The 17,833-nt window shown below is 48.5% G+C and overlaps 2 protein-coding genes and 1 non-coding gene across 3 annotated transcripts; 1 reads left to right on the top strand and 2 right to left on the bottom strand.

The window, feature by feature from the left end:
• Positions 1-4,381: 4,381 nt before the first annotated feature.
• TRNAM-CAU lies at positions 4,382-4,453 on the bottom strand. The gene has a single exon. It is a non-coding gene; the product is annotated as a tRNA-Met (tRNA).
• A 214-nt stretch (positions 4,454-4,667) lies between these two features.
• Positions 4,668-11,825, top strand: ILF2 (interleukin enhancer binding factor 2). Its single transcript, XM_032845080.1, has 14 exons — positions 4,668-4,783; positions 5,131-5,190; positions 5,372-5,414; positions 5,650-5,754; positions 6,076-6,153; positions 6,713-6,815; positions 7,626-7,691; positions 8,947-9,063; positions 9,540-9,618; positions 9,899-9,986; positions 10,606-10,667; positions 10,744-10,858; positions 11,062-11,152; positions 11,303-11,825. The coding sequence occupies exons 1-14, from the start codon at positions 4,779-4,781 to the stop codon at positions 11,461-11,463; spliced, it is 1,173 nt and encodes a 390-aa protein (XP_032700971.1). The 5' UTR covers positions 4,668-4,778; the 3' UTR covers positions 11,464-11,825.
• A 304-nt stretch (positions 11,826-12,129) lies between these two features.
• Positions 12,130-13,883, bottom strand: SNAPIN (SNAP associated protein). Its single transcript, XM_032845091.1, has 4 exons — positions 13,682-13,883; positions 13,377-13,423; positions 13,009-13,127; positions 12,130-12,538 (listed from the first exon to the last, which is right to left on the bottom strand). Exons 1-4 carry the CDS (start codon positions 13,822-13,824, stop codon positions 12,437-12,439), a joined length of 411 nt encoding a protein of 136 aa, XP_032700982.1. The 5' UTR covers positions 13,825-13,883; the 3' UTR covers positions 12,130-12,436.
• Between the last annotated feature and the right edge of the window lie 3,950 nt (positions 13,884-17,833).

Below are 17,833 nucleotides of genomic sequence, written 5' to 3'. Positions count from 1 at the left end.
CATGATATAAGGTGTGTGCTTGTAGGAATAACTGAGGAGAGGGGTGCCTGGGTGCCTCCGGCTCAGGTCATGACCCCAGGGTCCTGGAATCAAGCCCCATGTTGGCCTGCTTCTCCTTCTCCCTCTGCTTGTGGCTCCCCCTGCTGGTGCCCTCGCTGGCGCGCTAGCTCTCTTTCTCTCTCTCTCTGACAAAAAAAAAAGAAAAAAAAAAAAAGGAATGACTGAGGAGAGGCATGAGAGGGCAGCAGAGGGCAGGTCTTGCAAGCTTTGGTGTGATAGGCAGGGTGTCTTTGTCCTGTATGGGGGTGGTCCAGAGGCTAATAGAGGTAGATAGGAGATTGGAAAACTTTTTTGGAGGGGAGCGGACTTTTAAAAAAAAAAAAATTATTTATTTATTTATTTAACAAAGAGAGACACAGCGAGAAAGGGAACACAAACAGCCGGAGTAGGAGCCAGAGAAGCAGGCTCCCAGCAGAGCAGGTAGCCCGATGTGGGGCTTGATCCTGTAAGGACCTATTTTATATTTTTATTTTAGCCAGAGGCTTCCATTGAGGTTAAACAATAACTTTGTTGTTTAACCCTTAAACAGTCCCTGCTCCCCTTCCCCCAGGGGACTTAAAAACAAGTCCCGGAAACCGGCCTCAGGTAACAAAGCTCAAATACAAGGGTGGGTCAGGCCAGGTGGAGACATCCGATCAGTGGGGGCGCCTACTGTCTCCTAGCTACCAAGGTGATGGGCTAGTTTCCATGGCTACTGTGGGGTAAATTGTAATTCAATCAGCCACCTGTGTGTGGCCAGGCCCAACCACATGGCCTTTGCTCCATAATAGTTAGTCTGGAAAGCAGGGAGGGGTCGTCCTCTGTAAGGGGTGGCCCCAACCGGTCTGTTTGACGGTAGGTCTGATTCTTGATGCCTGGCGCGACAGAAAGCTTTGCTTAACCTTCGCTTTGTATCAGTCTCGCTCCTTTAATCACAGACCCATTATTGGGGTACCCATTTTTGGGGGGACCTAACAATCCCAGGACCCAAGCTGAAGGCAGACACTTAGGCGCCCCCTGGGAGGAGACTTAAAAAAAAAAACAAACTAGTCTTATTGAGGTATAATTGATACAGCATAAACTGTACATATTTAATGTATACAACTGATGAGTTTGGATATATGTGTACACTTGTGAAACCATTACCATAATATCAAGGTAATGAAGATATCCATCATCTCCAAATGTTTCCTTCTGTCCTCTCTCTCTCTCTCCTGCACACGCACACGTGTGCATGCGTGTGCTTGTGTGTGTGTGTGTGTGTGTGTGTGCATGTGTTAAGATCGCCACACTGAGCCCATTGCGGGGCTTGATCCCAGGACCTCAGGATCATGACCTGAGCCAAAGGAACCTACTAAGGCACCTCCTTCTTAATGACTTTAAGTGCCTATATTGACAATCAACTGGACTTTAAGAAGAGAAGACAATGTACAAATAACTGAAGTTAAGGTGACATTGACCCATTTGCTCAAGAGCTAAAGAAGCAGGTTTTTTGGGGTGGGTGGGTGATAACAGTTCTGGTTGGGTGTGAGGTGCTTGTGGAGCCCCCCAGTGGAGGGGTTCGATGGGCCACTGGATTAGTGGAGCTCAGGAGAAATGACTGCACTCAAACCTAATCTAGCCATTGAGCCCCTCTTTCAACAATGGTGGCCTGAACAATTTGCCCAGTCCCTGAGCTGAAGATGACTAAAAATGTTGGATGAAATACTTTAAAAACTCAAAGCACTAATAAGACAGTGAGGAATTATTGGTGTTGAGAACATGAAAGACAGGAAAGCATGGAGGTGAGACCAGCAGTATGACCACTTTTACCCTGGGGTCATTTGCAGATGAGAACTGGGGGCAAAAACGGGCAGTGTGGGGCAAGTGAGACCGAAATTATAGTCCAAATGTTCCCAAAGGTGAGAAAACTGGCAAACCATCTGCCGCTTTGGGGTTAGGATCCTGAAAGCTGCATTCCTGGGGGAAAGCTTGGAGTCAGGTACAGCACAAGTAAATAGAAAATTCACACTGCAAAATATAAAAAAAAAAATTAAGAATCAATTAATAGGGGTGCCTGGGTAGCTCAGTGGGTTAAAGCCTCTGCCTTCGGCTCAGGTCATGATCCCAGGGTCCTGGAATCGAGCCCTGCATCAGGCTCTCTGCTCAGCGGAGAGCCTGCTTCCCTTCCTTTCTCCCTGCCTGCCTCTCTGCCTACTTGTGATCTCTGTCAAATAAATAAATAAAATCTTAAAAAAAAAAAAGAATCAATTAATAGGTTTAAGAATAAGTCAGACTCAACTGAAGAGCAAGTAATACATTGGAAGAAAGAACAAAGAAATTTACCCAGAATGAAGCACAGATTAAACGAGAATGAAGAACATAAGAGTGTTGGAGACAGGACACCGTGAAAAAATCTGGCATACCTTTATCCGGAGCCCAGGAAGGAGGGGGAAACAAAAGCAACCCCCCCAAAAAATGCCTCACAGATTCAAGAAGATCAATAAACCTCAAGTAAGATTAAGATTGTCCATATTTCGACCCATCAAGGTGAAAGAGCAGGAAATTAAATCACAGGCAAAATCTTTAAAATAAAAAAAAAAAAAGGATTGATTACCTTCAAAGGAGCAACCATTAGGTTGGCAAAAAAATACTTTTCACAGCAAAAATGGAAGCCAAAGATAGTAAAATAATATAATAAATGTGCCAAAGGAAAATAATTTCCAATCTAGAGTTCCTTATCCAGGGAAAATGTCCTTCAAAAAACAAAGGTGAAAGGGGCACCTGACTGGCTTAGTTGGTAGAGGACTGATTCTTGATCTCAGGCTCCTGAGTTTGAGCTCCATGTCGGGCAAAGAGCTTGCTTCCAAAAAGAAAGAAAATATATACAGAATTGAAATAATGCACACGTCTACATCTACCAAGAGAAACAGATGCATCTAGCCCCACAAATCCTGTACAAAAATGTTCTAGCAGCTCTATTCATAATGGCTCCAAGGTGGAAACAACACAAATCTGTTCCTGTGTGTCTCCCAGCTGGAGAACGGCTCAGCGGGAGGGCGGGTGTATTTATGCAATGGGACACTGCTCATAAATAAAAACCAAAAAATTGCTGATAAATGCAAAAATGTGAAAGAATCTTGAAACGTGTCAAGCAAGAGAAACTAGACAAAAAAAGTACATAGACTGTGAGTCCATTTATGTGAAGTTCAAGAACAGACACACCTGATCTGTGCTCATAGAAATCAGGATCATGATTGCCTCTAGGGCCCGGGTAGAGGGTCAAGAGTGAGCTTTCTGGGGTGATAAAAATGTTCTTCACCTTAATTTGGGTGATGGTTACATGGACAGAATACATTACTCAAAATTGAGATGAAAGCTTAAGAACTGTGTATTTTGGTGTAATAAATTATGCATCAGTAAAGTCCTTAAAAGAATTACACAACAACAATAGCATATAATTTCGGGGGGGGGGGGAGTGACGGTGGTAAACAATTAAATTATCCCTGCATTTTTCACCAGGAGGGCAAACGTATTGCACACAATTAGGTCTTGCTAAATCAAGGATGCATGTTGTAATTTTTTAAAAAAGATATTATTTACTTATTTGACAGACAGAGATCACAAGTAGGCAGAGAGGCAGGCAGAGAGAGAGAAAGGGAAGCAGGACCCTGGGATCATGACCTGAGCCGAAGGCAGAGGTTTTAACCCACTGAGCCACCCAGGCGCCCCGCATGTTGTAATTTTTATTTTATTTTAATCAATTGATTGAAGAATGGGGTCAGGACCCGTGGGCAAAAAGAGCTGCTGCTGCCTGTTGTAATTTTTAGAGTAGCCACTAAAAGAGTAGAAAAAGTGGGTAACCCTCCAATTAACAGAGGCAGGTAAATATAATCAGCACCAAAGAAGGCGAGAAGCCCGAGAAAAAGGACTCAGGAGGGACAAAAGCAGGGTCCCTGGGTGCCACACCAACGCAGGGGACAGCGCCTGCGCACGCGCGCTGGGAGCCCCTCCTGGGCGGGGGGCGCGTCCGCGGCGGGGCGGGGGTGCGGTGACTTGGCGCGGGCGCTTGCGGGTCCTTGTCCCCGCCCCTGCTCGTTTTTTCTGAGGTCTCTGTGGAAGGCTGCCTCCGTTTCCCTTCTAGCCTATCCTCTTCAGTGCTTTTCTCTCTGATTCACTCAGTAGAATGCGCTCTCCTGCCTCCGGTTTCTGGACTTTGGTGAACTTCACCCAGGCGTGTAGTGTTGCCTGAAGTCCCTTCCTATTCCCTTCACTTGCTGATGCCAAACACTGTCCTAAAGCCCGCATTTGCAGGGAGGAAAAAGAGGACAGTCGTACTTAAGAAAGAAAAAACGTGCACCTGTAGCAGAGGATGGTTTCGATCCATCGACCTCTGGGTTATGGGCCCAGCACGCTTCCGCTGCGCCACTCTGCTAACCGAAAGCGGGTCTTCTCCGGGTTCTAGAAGAAAGCTCCCAGGTGCCTTCTATAAATCGCGCCACCTAGTGTGCGGTTAAAAAAAAAAATTGTCGCTACCTCTAAATCCGTTTTCATTGGCTAATTTCTGACACAGCAGGCGTTTTTCATTGGCTCGCAGGCTGGTCGGCCAAACTAAACCAATGGGCATTAGCGGCGCGTAGGGCGGGAGCCAATCGCGCCAAAGTTTGTTGGGACGCGCCGGCAAGCCGCGTCTGCGGCGTCTGCTCCTCTGAGGAGAGGGGCGGTTGGTGTGGCCTCCATTGTTCGGGTTGTAGGGCGCCATGAGGTAAAGGCACCGGGGGGTTCTGGGCAGGGCTAGCGTACTCGCCCGAAAGCTTCGGGGGAGGTGGGCGGACGGGAGGTGGGCCGATGGGAGTCGGAGTCCCCGGAGGGGCCGTGTGTCCGGGGGCTGCCGGAGGGCAGCGGGCAGGGGCGAGTGCGGCGGGCGAGGGCCGCGGCGGGCCGGGCGGACGCGGGATGGCGGCTCCGGGGGCCACGGGGGTTACCCGTGCGGCGGCCCCCTGGGCGGCCGCTCTGGTCTCCGAGGCGGGGCACCGGGAACGCGGAGGGCGGCCGCGGGCGCGGGGCCCCTGCGGCGGAGCCCACGCCAGCACGAATGTCTTGCCTTTCCAGGGGTGACAGAGGCCGTGGGCGCGGCGGACGCTTTGGTTCCCGAGGAGGCCCTGGAGGAGGGTGAGTGCCGGGGGTCGGCGCCCCTGCCGGGTCAGCGTCGGTCCGCCGTCCGCACGGTCGGCGCTGGGAGATCCCGGCCGCACGGAATCGTCTCCCCGCCTGCGCCCCTGCCGAGCGACCTCGGCACGCGAGGCCGTTTGGCTTTTCTGAGGAGTAACCGGCGGCGTTTCCCCTGTCGTAGGTTCAGGCCCTTCGTGCCGCACATCCCGTTCGACTTCTACCTGGTGAGTACGGCGGGGGCGCTTCCCGGGCGCCGCGGCGCCGCGTCCGGAGAGGGTCGGCGATCCCAGGACCGGAACCTTCGTTCCGAGCGACTAACTGGGTCCCCGCCGAGTCCGCTGGTCCCTCCCGCAGGCATCCCGGGTTGAGCGTCAGAGGAGCAGAGGCAGGTGCAAGGCGCTCGGCTGTCCGGGGCTCCCGCCGGACTCGCGCTCAGTTTCGTGGTTTCTTTCCGCCTAGTGCGAGATGGCCTTCCCGCGGGTCAAGCCGGCGCCGGACGAGACGTCCTTCAGCGAGGCCTTGCTGAAGAGGAACCAGGACCTCGCCCCCAACTCTGCGGAGCAGGTGCGCTCTGCCGCCGAGAGGGGCCGGGCTCCTGCTGCGCCCCGGTTTCCTCCCAGGGGTGACTGTGCCCTGGTCTCTCCGAGGGAGGGTGCCGGTGGGCTCTGTCCAGGTTATGGGTGCGGTCATGTCTCTACTGGGGGTGTATGTCTTTGGGTCAGAAAGTTCCTCTCTTCTGGCATATTCAAGGCCAGAAGGTCAGAGTGTCTGCAGAGCGCTATGTCATCCGGACTCAGCTTGTGTGGAAAGGGTTAGGGGAAAATACTCAAACTCTGAGAAGTGGCTTACAATTTTTCACTATTTTTGTTTCCTGCTGTTTTTCAGGCCTCTATCCTTTCTCTAGTGACGAAAATAAACAATGTGATTGACAATTTGATTGTGGCTCCAGGGACATTTGAAGTGGTGAGTTTTTCATGATTTAGTCATAGGAACGGGCAGTCTTGGTAGTGTGGGTAGCGTTTCCTTGGCGCCCACATCTTAATTCTTCAGTTACTTGTTCTCCAAGCCAAGCCTAAAATGGAAAGGAAAGTACAGTGGAATTCCTTTGTAGTGATGATGTTGTGGGGACAAGACTTGTGTCCGCGCTCTCAGCTAGCCATAATGTATTCGTTTTTCATGTGGTTGTTTTGGGATATGATTTGATTTCTGCTACTTCTAAGTCTGGCTAATAATTGTAATTGACTTCTGAGAGGAAATAGGTTTTTTTTTTTTTTTTTTAAAGGTTTTATTTATTTCTTTGAAAGAGGGAACGTGCACATCAGCGTGAGTGTGGGGGAAGGGCAGAGGGACAAGCAGAATCCCTGCTGAGTGGGGGGTACAATGCAGACAGATCCCCAGGACCTTGAGACCACCACCTCAGCCGAAGTCAGGCTGACATACTTAACCAGTAGCCACCCAGGCACACCTAGACAGTCTTTTTCACTTCTACATTTTTTTCCTCCCTGAAATCCTTTTCCAACAGCAAATTGAAGAAGTCCGACAGGTGGGATCATATAAAAAGGGAACAATGACTACAGGACACAACGTGGCTGACCTGGTGGTAATCCTAAAGATTCTGCCAACATGTGAGTGCACTTCTTCTGGCCACAGGAGCAGAAAGTTGAGTTTGAGGCATGGGGATCTTTAAAGCCCAAATTGCTTTTCTTTTTTTTTTTTTGTTAAGGTTTTGTTTATGAGAGAGAGAAAGAACATGAGCCATGGTGGCAGGGGGCGAGGGGATTGGCAGGGAGAAGCAGATTCCCCACTGAGCAGGAGTCTGACCCAGGGGTTGATCCCAGGACCCATGAGATCATGACCTGAGTTGAAGGCAGCCACTTAACCAACTGAGCCACCCAGCAGCCCCTAAAGCCCAAATTTCTTGTGAGGAAGATTGTTTGGAAGACAAATAGGAAATTTATTTTTTTTTAACATTCATTGAGGTAATAAGGGACAAAGTCTGGACGATGTTTCTGAAAAATGTATGTCTAGTTCCTAAAGGGCAGTGTTTCTCATTTGGTGATTTTTGTCTCCCATGAGATATTTGGCTGTGTCTAGAGACAATTTGGGCTATGGCATCCAAGGAGTAGAGATCAATGCACAGGACATATTCTGTTCTCCAACTGTCAAAGAATTATCCAGCCCCAAATGGGATTAGTGCCACTGATGAGAAACCCTACTATTCAAAAAATAAAAACAAAAATGGGGTATGGGTATAGGAGGTATCCTGTTCCCTGAGCTTTCCGGTTTCTCTGTTGAGGTGTTTCCCCTTGTAAAAGTGTTTATTCTTGCTTGCCGTTGCTCCAACCTTGCATGTGGGGCAGAAATCAGAGGGTGGAGTAGTACAGAGCTGTAGAGCCTTTAAATAATTGTTTATGGTCTCTTTTTCTCTTATCTAGTGGAAGCTGTTGCTGCCCTAGGGAACAAAGTTGTGGAAAGTCTAAGAGCACAGGATCCTTCTGAAGGTTTGAGTTTGTTGCTGAACATGTATTTAGTGGTCATAGGAGCCAGGTGTATAATTTCAAGTACACTTTTAAACAAAGTCAGGTCAGGCTAGAAGAAGAGTGAATGTAGAGTTTTATGTTGGGGAAGTTTTTGACAGTGATCTCCAGTGTTCAGAATCCTGTCGCATCTCCTTTACCTTTACACTTTTTTAATAGTCAAGGCTATTTTTTATTTTTTTTTAAAGATTTTATTTGACAGAGCAAGAGAGGGAGAGAGAGAGACCACAAATAGGGGGAAGCACCAGAAGGAGGGGGAGAAGCAGACTTCCCTATATGGGGCTTGATCCCAGGACCCTGATGATGTGGACCCAGGATCCCATGACCTGAGCCAAAGGCAGATGCTCAACCAACTGAGGCACCCAACCGTTTCTACTTTTTTTTAAAGATTTTATCGACTTAGCATGGGCAGAGCAGAGGAAGAGGGACAAGTAGATTGCATGCTGAGCGCAGAGCCAGATGCAGGCCTCAGTCCCACAACCCTGCCATCATGACCTGAGCTAAAATCAAGAGTCAGATATGTAACCAACTGAGCCACCCAGGCATGCCTACTTTTTACTTTTTTTTTTTTTCTTCTAAGAATTTATTTACTTATTTGACACAGAGAGATCACAAGTAGGCAGAGAGGCAGGCAGAGAATGAGGGTGGGGGGTGGGGAGCAGGCTCCCTGTTGAGCAGAGAGCCCAATGCAGGGCTTGATCCCAGGACCCTGGGATCATGACCTGAGCTAAAGGCAGAGGCTTAACCCACTGAGCCACCCAGGCACCTCTACTTTTTACTTTTTTAAAGTTTAAGTAATTGCTATATCCAGTGTGGGGCTCGAACTCACACCCTAGAGATCAAGGGTCCCATGCTCTACCCACTGAGCCAGCCAGGAGATCCATGTCCATTACTTTTAAAATTGTGTTCTGAATCCTCATTCTGGACTTTTAATATTTTATTAAAGGTTTTATTTATTTATTTGAGAGACACACTACTGGAGGGAGAGGGATAAGCAGACCCTGTGCCCAGTGCAGAGCCAACATAGGGCTTGATCTCAGGACCCTGACATCAGGACCTGAGCCCAAACCAAGAGTCAGATACCTGGTGGACTGAGTCACCCAGGTCCCCCTGGATTTTGCTGTTTTTAAAAACCTATCTATTCCCCTACTCCCACTGTAGATTTATCTCTGGTTATCTAAAGGAAATGGGAAAGTTACAGCTTTTGATTTTCTTTCAGTTTTGACCATGCTGACCAATGAAACTGGCTTCGAGATTAGTTCTTCTGACGCTACAGTGAAGATTCTCATTACAACGGTGCCGCCCAATCTCCGAAAACTGGACCCAGAACTCCATTGTTAGTTCTTTTTTTCTGTTGCTGAGATAGTTGGGAAAACAAAACATGGCATAAGGTTGCTGTTAAGTTTACTTATTAGCTTGTTGCTCTTCTAACGTAAAGCCTTCTGCACTTAAGTTGATGCCTAGACTTTGCTGTCTCCCTCTGTAATTTGGAGAGTTTTACCAGCTTGCTAGTGAAATTGTTACATGGGATGGCTAAGAAAGCAACTGGTGGAGGACTTAAGAAGGAGTGAGGAACTATTTATGGGGGGGTTGGCTCTTGGAGAAAGTGGTAGATCTTGCATGCTTTTACATTTGATTTGGAGGAAGCATAGTGATTTTTGGATGAATGATTTGCTGATCCGAGGAACATGGGGTGGTTTAAGAAATTAGAAGTTACCCTGTCTTGCAAGTTCTTGGACTGTGGCAGTGTGGTTGAATTGCTTGCTTAATCATGGTAGTATTTCATTGTGGCCTGTTGTGCTTGTCTTCTAGTGGATATCAAGGTGTTGCAGAGTGCCTTAGCAGCCATCAGACATGCGCGTTGGTTTGAGGAAAATGCTTCTCAGTCCACGTGAGTCACTCATTATTTGAGTTAAAATTAATAACTAATTAACAGCGAGTAACCAGATCCCCCATACTTCCTCTGTTAGAACTTTTTAGGCTATAATTTGTCAGGGTTGTTTTTTGGTAGGGTTTTTTCTTTTTTTTTAAACTTCAAGTAAACAAATTTAGATTGAATGTGTAGTTTTGCAAATAAATGTGTAGTTTTAGAAATAAAATCAGCTCTGTACCTTGGGGGTGGAAATACATGAGCTTATTACTTTTAATCTCTGGGTCCCTCTTACCTTCAGAGTTAAAGTTCTCATCAGACTGTTGAAAGACCTGAGGATTCGTTTTCCTGGCTTTGAGCCCCTCACACCCTGGATCCTTGACCTACTCGTAAGTAAAGAAGGGCATTTGGAAGTTCCTGCTCATCCCTACTTAAAAGTAGTTACTCTGGGGACGCCTGGGTGGCTCAGTTGGTTAAGCAGCTGCCTTCGGCTCAGGTCATGATCCCAGCGTCCTGGGATCGAGTCCCACATCGGGCTCCTTGCTTGGCGGGGAGCCTGCTTCTCCCTCTGCCTCTGCCTGCCATTCTGTCTGCCTGTGCTCGCTCGCTCTCTCTCTCTCTCTGACAAATAAATAAATAAATAAAATCTTTAAAAAAAAAAAAAAGTAGTTACTCTGAAACCTATCAGCGTCTGAAATTTGATGAAGCTGAAAATGAATTTCATGGTGGGCAAAGTAATCCCGTAAATATACAAGGTTTATTACTTCCTTGGGTTTTTGGAGTATTCAGTTGAATGAGTAATTGGCTGCCCTTATGCCTTTTTGTTACTGATCTCATTTCAGTAACGTGATAATGAAAGGAAATTACTGAATGAACAGCCATTTCAGAATTGCTCCTGAACATCAGAGCTAGGCCTTAATGACCACAATTTTCTCTTGGATGGTTTCAAGTTTGCTTGGCTAGATACGGCAGGTTCATGGCGCACCTACCAGACTGTCTGTTTTCCAGGGGCACTATGCCGTGATGAACAATCCCACCAGACAGCCTTTGGCCCTAAACGTGGCATACAGGTAGAATGTGCTGCTTTGGGTTTGGGGCTGGGTTTAAGTGGTCTCTGTGTTCTCTTAACGTTTGTTTGTGTTTCAGGCGTTGCTTGCAGATCCTGGCTGCAGGACTGTTCCTGCCAGGCTCGGTGGGGATCACTGACCCCTGTGAGAGCGGCAACTTCAGAGTACACACAGTCATGACTCTGGAGCAACAGGTAGTGGGACAGCTCCGATATGGCCTGTGACGCCCTACTCTTGTCAGAAGGCAGAGGGAATGTGGTCTTCAGGGGGTCAAGATTTAGCGGTTCTCACAGACTTTGGTCTTGACATTAAGGTTGTCTTTATTTTCATGATAATGTTCATCAGATAAGTACTTTGATTCATCTTGCTAGTTTACCCTCACTTTGCTCTCCTTTAGGACATGGTGTGCTACACGGCTCAGACTCTGGTCAGAATCCTCTCACATGGTGGTTTTCGGAAAATTCTTGGCCAGGAGGGTGATGCCAGCTGTGAGTGCTCACCGTGGGTCCCGGGTTCTTTGTGCTGCTCTGTGGTCTGCAAAGAAGCCCTGCACTGCTCCGATGTCCTGCTGTTTCTACTGTGTAGATCACGAGTTGTGTGCTCGACTACTTGGCTTGAAATCACTTTTTCTTTTCTAGATCTTGCTTCTGAAATATCTACCTGGGATGGAGTGATAGTGACACCTTCAGAAAAGGCTTATGAGAAGCCACCAGAGAAGAAGGAAGGGGAGGAAGAGGAGGAGAATACAGAAGAACCACCTCAAGGAGAGGAAGAGGAAAGCATGGAGACTCAGGAGTGACCTTCCTCTCTCTTCATCCCTTTTCCAAGGGGAAGACTGCAGCCTAAGCTAACTGCGACTGGGCTTTATATGGTGGCATTTTTGAGGGATAGGGGAGACGGGAAGGAACATAAACTCTATAGAAGGGAGTGTCATTCCACTGGGTTCTGATTGGCTCAGTAGCCAGAAGTCTCCCATTTATGACCTATGCCATCCATCTATAGTGAAGCAGCCTACCAGCTTTTCTTCCTAAGACTTCAGAGAACCCAGTTCCTGGAAACCTCTCTCAACCAGTACTTCACTGTTGAAATGTTGTGAGCTGTTAGTGTCTGATTTTTTTTTTTTTTCTTTTCTAAGAAAAACGATTAAAGTACTTCCTAGTAGGGCTCTTGGTCTTGTTTTTCATTGGCACCTGAGAACCTTTTTTGTTTTCTGTACTCTTAAGTAAAAGTGATACTTGAGTCTTTTTGTTATAAACACTAGATCATAATTTGAAGCCATATTTGAATCAAAGTACAATGACTTTTGGAACCTTTCCATACACCAGAGTAAACTACAACACTGTTTAAGCATTTATTGAATTAAATGGTTCTAGCAATACTGCTACTATATTCAAGGCAAGTGCAGTCAACAAAAGAGGGTACAGACAGGAGTTGTTAACCTTGACTTTGCCTGCCCTCTTCTCCAAGTAGAGGACATGCAACAGAAGAACAGAACTAGGCCTGAAGGTAGAGGAGTTCTGTCTTGAGTATGTACAGGCCTCAGCTCATTCTTGGAAGCAAGAGTCATAATAAATCCTTTGGGATCATTGGTCCTGCTGTACACAGGTTTCTTTGAGGCCCCACATAAATGGGTAAGACTTAAGTGCTTCAAACAAACTGGGCTGCTATGCTGATGTCCCATGGTCTGCAGGGAGTCCTGGAAGAAACAAAGCAGCTGGGGAACAGTACTTGTGCTACTCTGAGGCCATGTGTGGCCCCCATCTTCTGGCCTATTACTTGCTTGGGGAACCAGGAGGGTAAACCCCTGAATCCAGCATTGCCCTCCTGCGGGCTGTTTCCTTGGCCACGCTGTGGTTTAGCCGCCTCAGCCGTTCCTGTAAGACAAGATTTGAATCATGGGGCGCCTGGGTGGCTCAGACGTTAAGCGTCTGCCTTCAGCTCACGTCATGAATCAGCCCAGGATCCTGGGCTCATGCCCCACATCAGGCTCCCTGCTCGTCGGGAAGCCTGCTTCTCCCTCTTCCACTGCCCCCTGCTTGTGTTCCCTCTCTTGCTGTGTTTCTTAAATAAAATCTTTAAAGAACAAGATTTGGAGTCTTAGCTACTCTGTGAAAGGCTCCAGCACTCCCTGTCAACTAGGTGCCGGACGGTACCTTGGGCTTGCTCCATCTCCGCGTCCGTCTCCTACGGAATGTAAGAATGTCCAGGAGAGAAACTGAGTACTGAGAATGAGTTCTATTATGCCTGACACTAGCTGACAACTCCTTTTGTTTCACTGCCTTGGGGACTGTGGGATGTCCTTGACGACTTGGAAAGAATCACTGCTGGCGGGGAATTCTTTTACCTGCGCGTTCTGTAGAATGTTGTTGACCAAGACCACTCGCCGCCGGGCATTAAGCAGCTTCTTCACGTAGGGGTCGAGGTCCAGGGCCACCTTCTGATCCTCATTGATCCGGCACAGTTCTGGGGGATGGAAGGAAGAGGTAGCGAACACCACATGGTTCCCTTCCTGCTCCTAGGGAGAGCAGGCTGGTAAATGGGATTTAAACACGCCTGCACCCATGTGGGCCGGCCACTAGAACCCCGGAAAGCAGAATCCACCGCAGCCTCGCAGCCCTGCAAGCACACGACCGAAGCCCACCCCAAGCTCGGCTAAACGTGAGGCCCTAGAAGTGCGCTGCAGGGTCGCTGGTCCACGGGGTGCTTACTCACCAGTAGCTAGGTTGTCAATCTGTTCTCGTAGTTCTACCTGGCTCTCTCTGCAAAGAGGTACGAGACCCACACTGTCAGTTACCGGGACTCGAAAAGCCCACTCCCTCAGCGACTTCCCAAGTGCGGGCAGACGCCACCACCGCCGCCCGGCAGCGCGGCCTTTCCCTCCAGTCCCACGCGAGACTCGCCCCCTTCCTGCACAAGCCCCGCCCCGTCCGGTACAGCACTACTCGTCCTCCTCCTCCCCTCCCCCCTGAGGAGAGGCTCTGCCCCGCCCCGCCCCGCCCCGCCCCTCCCTCTCGGACCTGACGGCGTGGACGTGAGAGTCCAGCTGCTGCACAGCCGGTCGCAGGAACTCGAGGAGCCCCTCGGCGAAGAGGTCGCGGCCTGCGGGACCCGCCACTGGGGTCCCTGCCCCGGACACAGCGGCGGAACTAGCCGCCGCCATTACGAGCAGTCCTTCCGCCCGGAACGTGCCGCGCGGGCCGCCGGGAACTGGAGTCGCGCTGACGTGCGCCACCAGGGGGCGCCTGGGAGTTGCTGGCTGGACGCAGCCTGGGGACTTCTGGGAAACCGAGTCTCCGCGACCGGGGCGGCGCGGGCCGGGCCGACTGTGCAGTTCCTTGGAGGTCCCGGAGAAGCGGTGTTGGGGGGCGTCTCCAGACCTCGGGGGTGGAAGGAGCCATCTTGGGGGCGGCTGTCCTGGGTGTTCTGCAAAGGTGAAAAAGGGAGTGCTTGTCTCTCTGGTTGCGCTTAGCCTCCCGTGCTACCCAGATGGTATTCATCGTGTATATAGTCTATTTCCGACTTTGCGAGTGTGCTTTTTGATGGCACTGTAGTGTCTACAGAGGAAGCAGGAATAATATTAAGTCTTAAAAGGGAATGAAATCGTTATACATGCCGCCATGTGGATGATCCTTGGAGACTATGCTGAGTGAACTAAGCAGAGCGCGACAAATACTGTTTGGTTATTGCATGAAGTACCCAGAGCAGTGAAATTCAAGGAGATCAAATGTGCTTTTGGTTCTTCCTCAGAACAGGGTTGCCAGGGGAGTTACAGCTTAATGGGTAGAGTTTCAGTACAGGATGATGACGTTGTTCTAGAGATGAGTAATGATGACACAGTAATGTGAATTTGCTTAATGCCACTGAACTGTACAGTTAAAAATGGTTTAAGTGGTAAATTTTATGTGTATTTCGCGACAGTAAAGCAAAATTTAAACCCTACATGTGTTTCCATATTTTCATTTTTTCCTTCCTTCAAAAAGTTTCCTTAGTTTTGTTGTGATTTTCACGGCTTTCCTGAGTTTACCGTCTTGTTGAATTCTCAACCCAAGGCACAGTGTCTTAAGCTCTGGGGTGTTCCAGTGGCTCACAGTCCTGTGGCCATGGGGTAAGGTGTGTGTGGAAGTGCTCCTGGAGGGCAAAGGGGTCCCCAGAGATAAGTGGCACCAGACTGTTGAGCCTTGAGCTTCATCCTCAGGAATGAAAGGGGAGAGGTGTTTAAATCACTGTGGGAGGGCGCCTGGGTGGCTCAGTTGGTCAAGTGACTGCCTTCAGCTCTGGTCATGATCCTGGGGTCCTGGGATCAAGTAGCTCATGGGGAGGGGGGTCCCTGCTCACCGGGGAGCCTGCTTCTCTCTGTCCCTCTGCCTCTCCCCCTGCTTGTACTCTCCCTTTCATGCTCTCTGTCAAATAAATAAATAAAATCTTAAAAAAAAATTTTTTTTTAATTTATTTATTTGACAGAGATCACAAGTAGGCAGAGAGGCAGGCATAGAGAGGAGGAAGCAGGCTCCCCACTGAGAAGAAAGCCCGATGTGGGGCTCGATCCCAGGGCCCTGAGATCATGACCCGAGCCGAAGGCAGAGGCTTAACCCACTGAGCCACCCAGGCACCCCAAAATTTTTTTAAAAATTAAAAAAAAAAATCACTGTGGGAGACTGGTGGTCCACAGCTAGGAAACTAAGGCTCCAAGTGTGATAGCTTTTAAAGCTTTGTACACTTTTTGTTGTTTATTTATTTCTCTGTATCTTTCCCTCTAGTAATTAGAGCTGAAAGTCTTCTGAGAGGCTGGAGGCTTATTATGGGAGTCAGCAACAGGAAGGGGGTAGCTAGCATAACTGGAGCAGGCCTAGTGAGGACGAAGTCCAGAGGATAGAGTGGTGATAGTGTTGAAGAGGAAGGAATAAGGGCTAAGTCCTTGAGGCCTGTGTAGGAGAGAGACCAAGGGCTGGTCTGGGTTGGGAAAGGAGGTTAGTGGCTCAGTGTCTAGACAAGATGCCCCCAAGTTGGCCACATTTCAGGTACCTTTTTGAAGTAGGGTTGTAAAATTTGTAAAATGGAACAATAAAAAAAAACCCTGGGATACTAGGTAAAGTTGAATTTCAGATAAACAATTTCTTTCTTTCTTTTTTTTTTTAAGGTTTTATTTATTTATTTATTTGCGAGAGAGTAGACAGGGGAGCAGAGAGATTCCCATACTCTCTGCTGAGCATGGGTCCTGATAATGCGCTCAATCTCACCACCCTGAGATCATGACTCAAGCCAATATCAAGAGTCAGATGCCTGGGATGCCTGGGTGGCTCAGTTAGTTAAGCATCTACCTTTAGCTCTGGTCATGATCCCAGGATCTTGAGGTCAAGCCCTGCATCAGGCTCCCTAAGCAGGGAGCCTGCTTCTCTCTCTCCTCCCTGCTGGTGCTCCCTCTCTCTCAAGTAAAGAAAAAAAATTTTTAGGGGGACTTGGGTGGCTGCCTTTGGCTCTGGTCATGATCTTGGGGTCCTGGGATGGAGCCCTGTGTCAGGTTCGTTGCTCAGTGGGGAGCCTTCTTCTCCCTCTGCTGATCCCCCTGCTTGTGCTCTCTCTCTCCCTGTCAAGTGAAATCTTAATAAAGTAAAATAAAATAAAATCTTTTTTTTTAAAAGAGTCAGACACCTAGCCAACTGAGCCATCCAGACATTCCAACAACAAATAATTTTGGAGTATAAGTATCTATCTGGTAATCCTACTTCAAAGGCTGGTTCTCTGAGAAAAATCACTCCCGCTCTGTTTGTATGCTTTCCTTTCCACTCTTCGTATCACTTCCAGTTAGCTCTTATCTCTCCTGAGGGGACTACAACACCTCTTGATTGATCTTGCCTGCAGTCTCTCTACCCTCCAGGTTAATCTGCACTCTGTAACATCAGATTACATAATAACCTGCTCAAAGACTACAAATGCTGAAAGGGACTTTGTTGTGTTAATTAATTAATTTTAATTTTAATTTTATTTTATTTAAAGATTTTATTTATTTATTTGACAGAGAGAGAGAGAGAGAGATCACAAGTAGGCAGAGCAGCAGGCAGAGGGAGAGGGGGAAGCAGGCTCTCCAATGAGCAGAGAGCCTGATGAGGGGCTCGATCCCAAGACCCTGGGATCATGACTTGAGCTGAAGGCAGCCACTTAACCGACTGAGCCATCCAGGCGCCCCAATTTATTTATTTTTAAAGATTTTATTTATTTGAGAAAGAGAGCAAGTGAGAGAGAGAAAGAGAATGTGGAGGGGCAGAGGGAGAGAGAGAAGTAGACTCCTTGCCAAGCAGGGAGCCAAATGCAGGGGTCTATCTCGGGACCCTGGGATGATGACCTGAGCCAAAGGCAGACCCTTAACCGACTGAGCCACCCAGGCGCCTCTATTTATTTTTTAACGTAATCTCTACCCCAGCATGGGGCTTGAACTCACCACCTCAAGATCAAGAGTCTCCTGCTCCACCAGTTGAGCCACGCAGGTGCCCCGAAAGAGATTTTGTTTTATTCTGAAAGGGACATTAGAAGCCATCTTTCCACGGTTTCTTGGACACCTATGTAAGGGAGACAAGGCAAGGGTCTGTTGAAAAGAATACCAAGGGCTTAAGATGGGGTCACTTATGTCAAGCTAAGTCACCAGACCTGGGCTTTATTTTATTTTTATTTTTAAGATTTTATTTATTTGACAGAGAGAGACAGTGAGAGAGGGAACACAAGCAGGTCGGGAGAGGGAGAGGGAGAAGTCAGGCTTCCTGCTAAGCAGGGAGCCCAATACGAGGTCTTGATCCCAGGACCCCGGGACCAGGACCCGAGCTGAAGGCAGAAGCTTAACAACTGAGCCACCCAGGCGCTCCAAGACCTGGGCCTTATACTCAACGTAATTGCAGTTCCAACCTCCCCCAGAAACGGAGTCTTAACTGGTGAGTCAGGAATTGTATGGTCAGCACCAGTAAGGCAATCTATCACAAGGGCCCTCTCCATCCCCCACGCCCCCAGAGAAAGGTGAGGTCACCTGCAGGCCAAGACCCTTCTGCCTCCCCCTGCCCCCTCAAGGGAAGGTGACCTTGCCCAGAGCAGTCCTTTCTTTTACCAAGAACTTTTTGCCCCACTCTCCTTCCTACAAAACCCTTCCCCGCCGTATGGCTGCTCAGAGCTCCCCTCTCCTTGCT

Source organism: Lontra canadensis, unplaced genomic scaffold, assembly GCF_010015895.1.
Source record: "Lontra canadensis isolate GAN:19392208 unplaced genomic scaffold, GSC_riverotter_1.0 scaffold160, whole genome shotgun sequence".
In the NCBI taxonomy this organism is placed as follows: domain Eukaryota; kingdom Metazoa; phylum Chordata; class Mammalia; order Carnivora; family Mustelidae; genus Lontra; species Lontra canadensis.
Note: the sequence above shows the minus strand (reverse complement) of the source record. Positions and strands in the feature narration are given on the sequence as shown.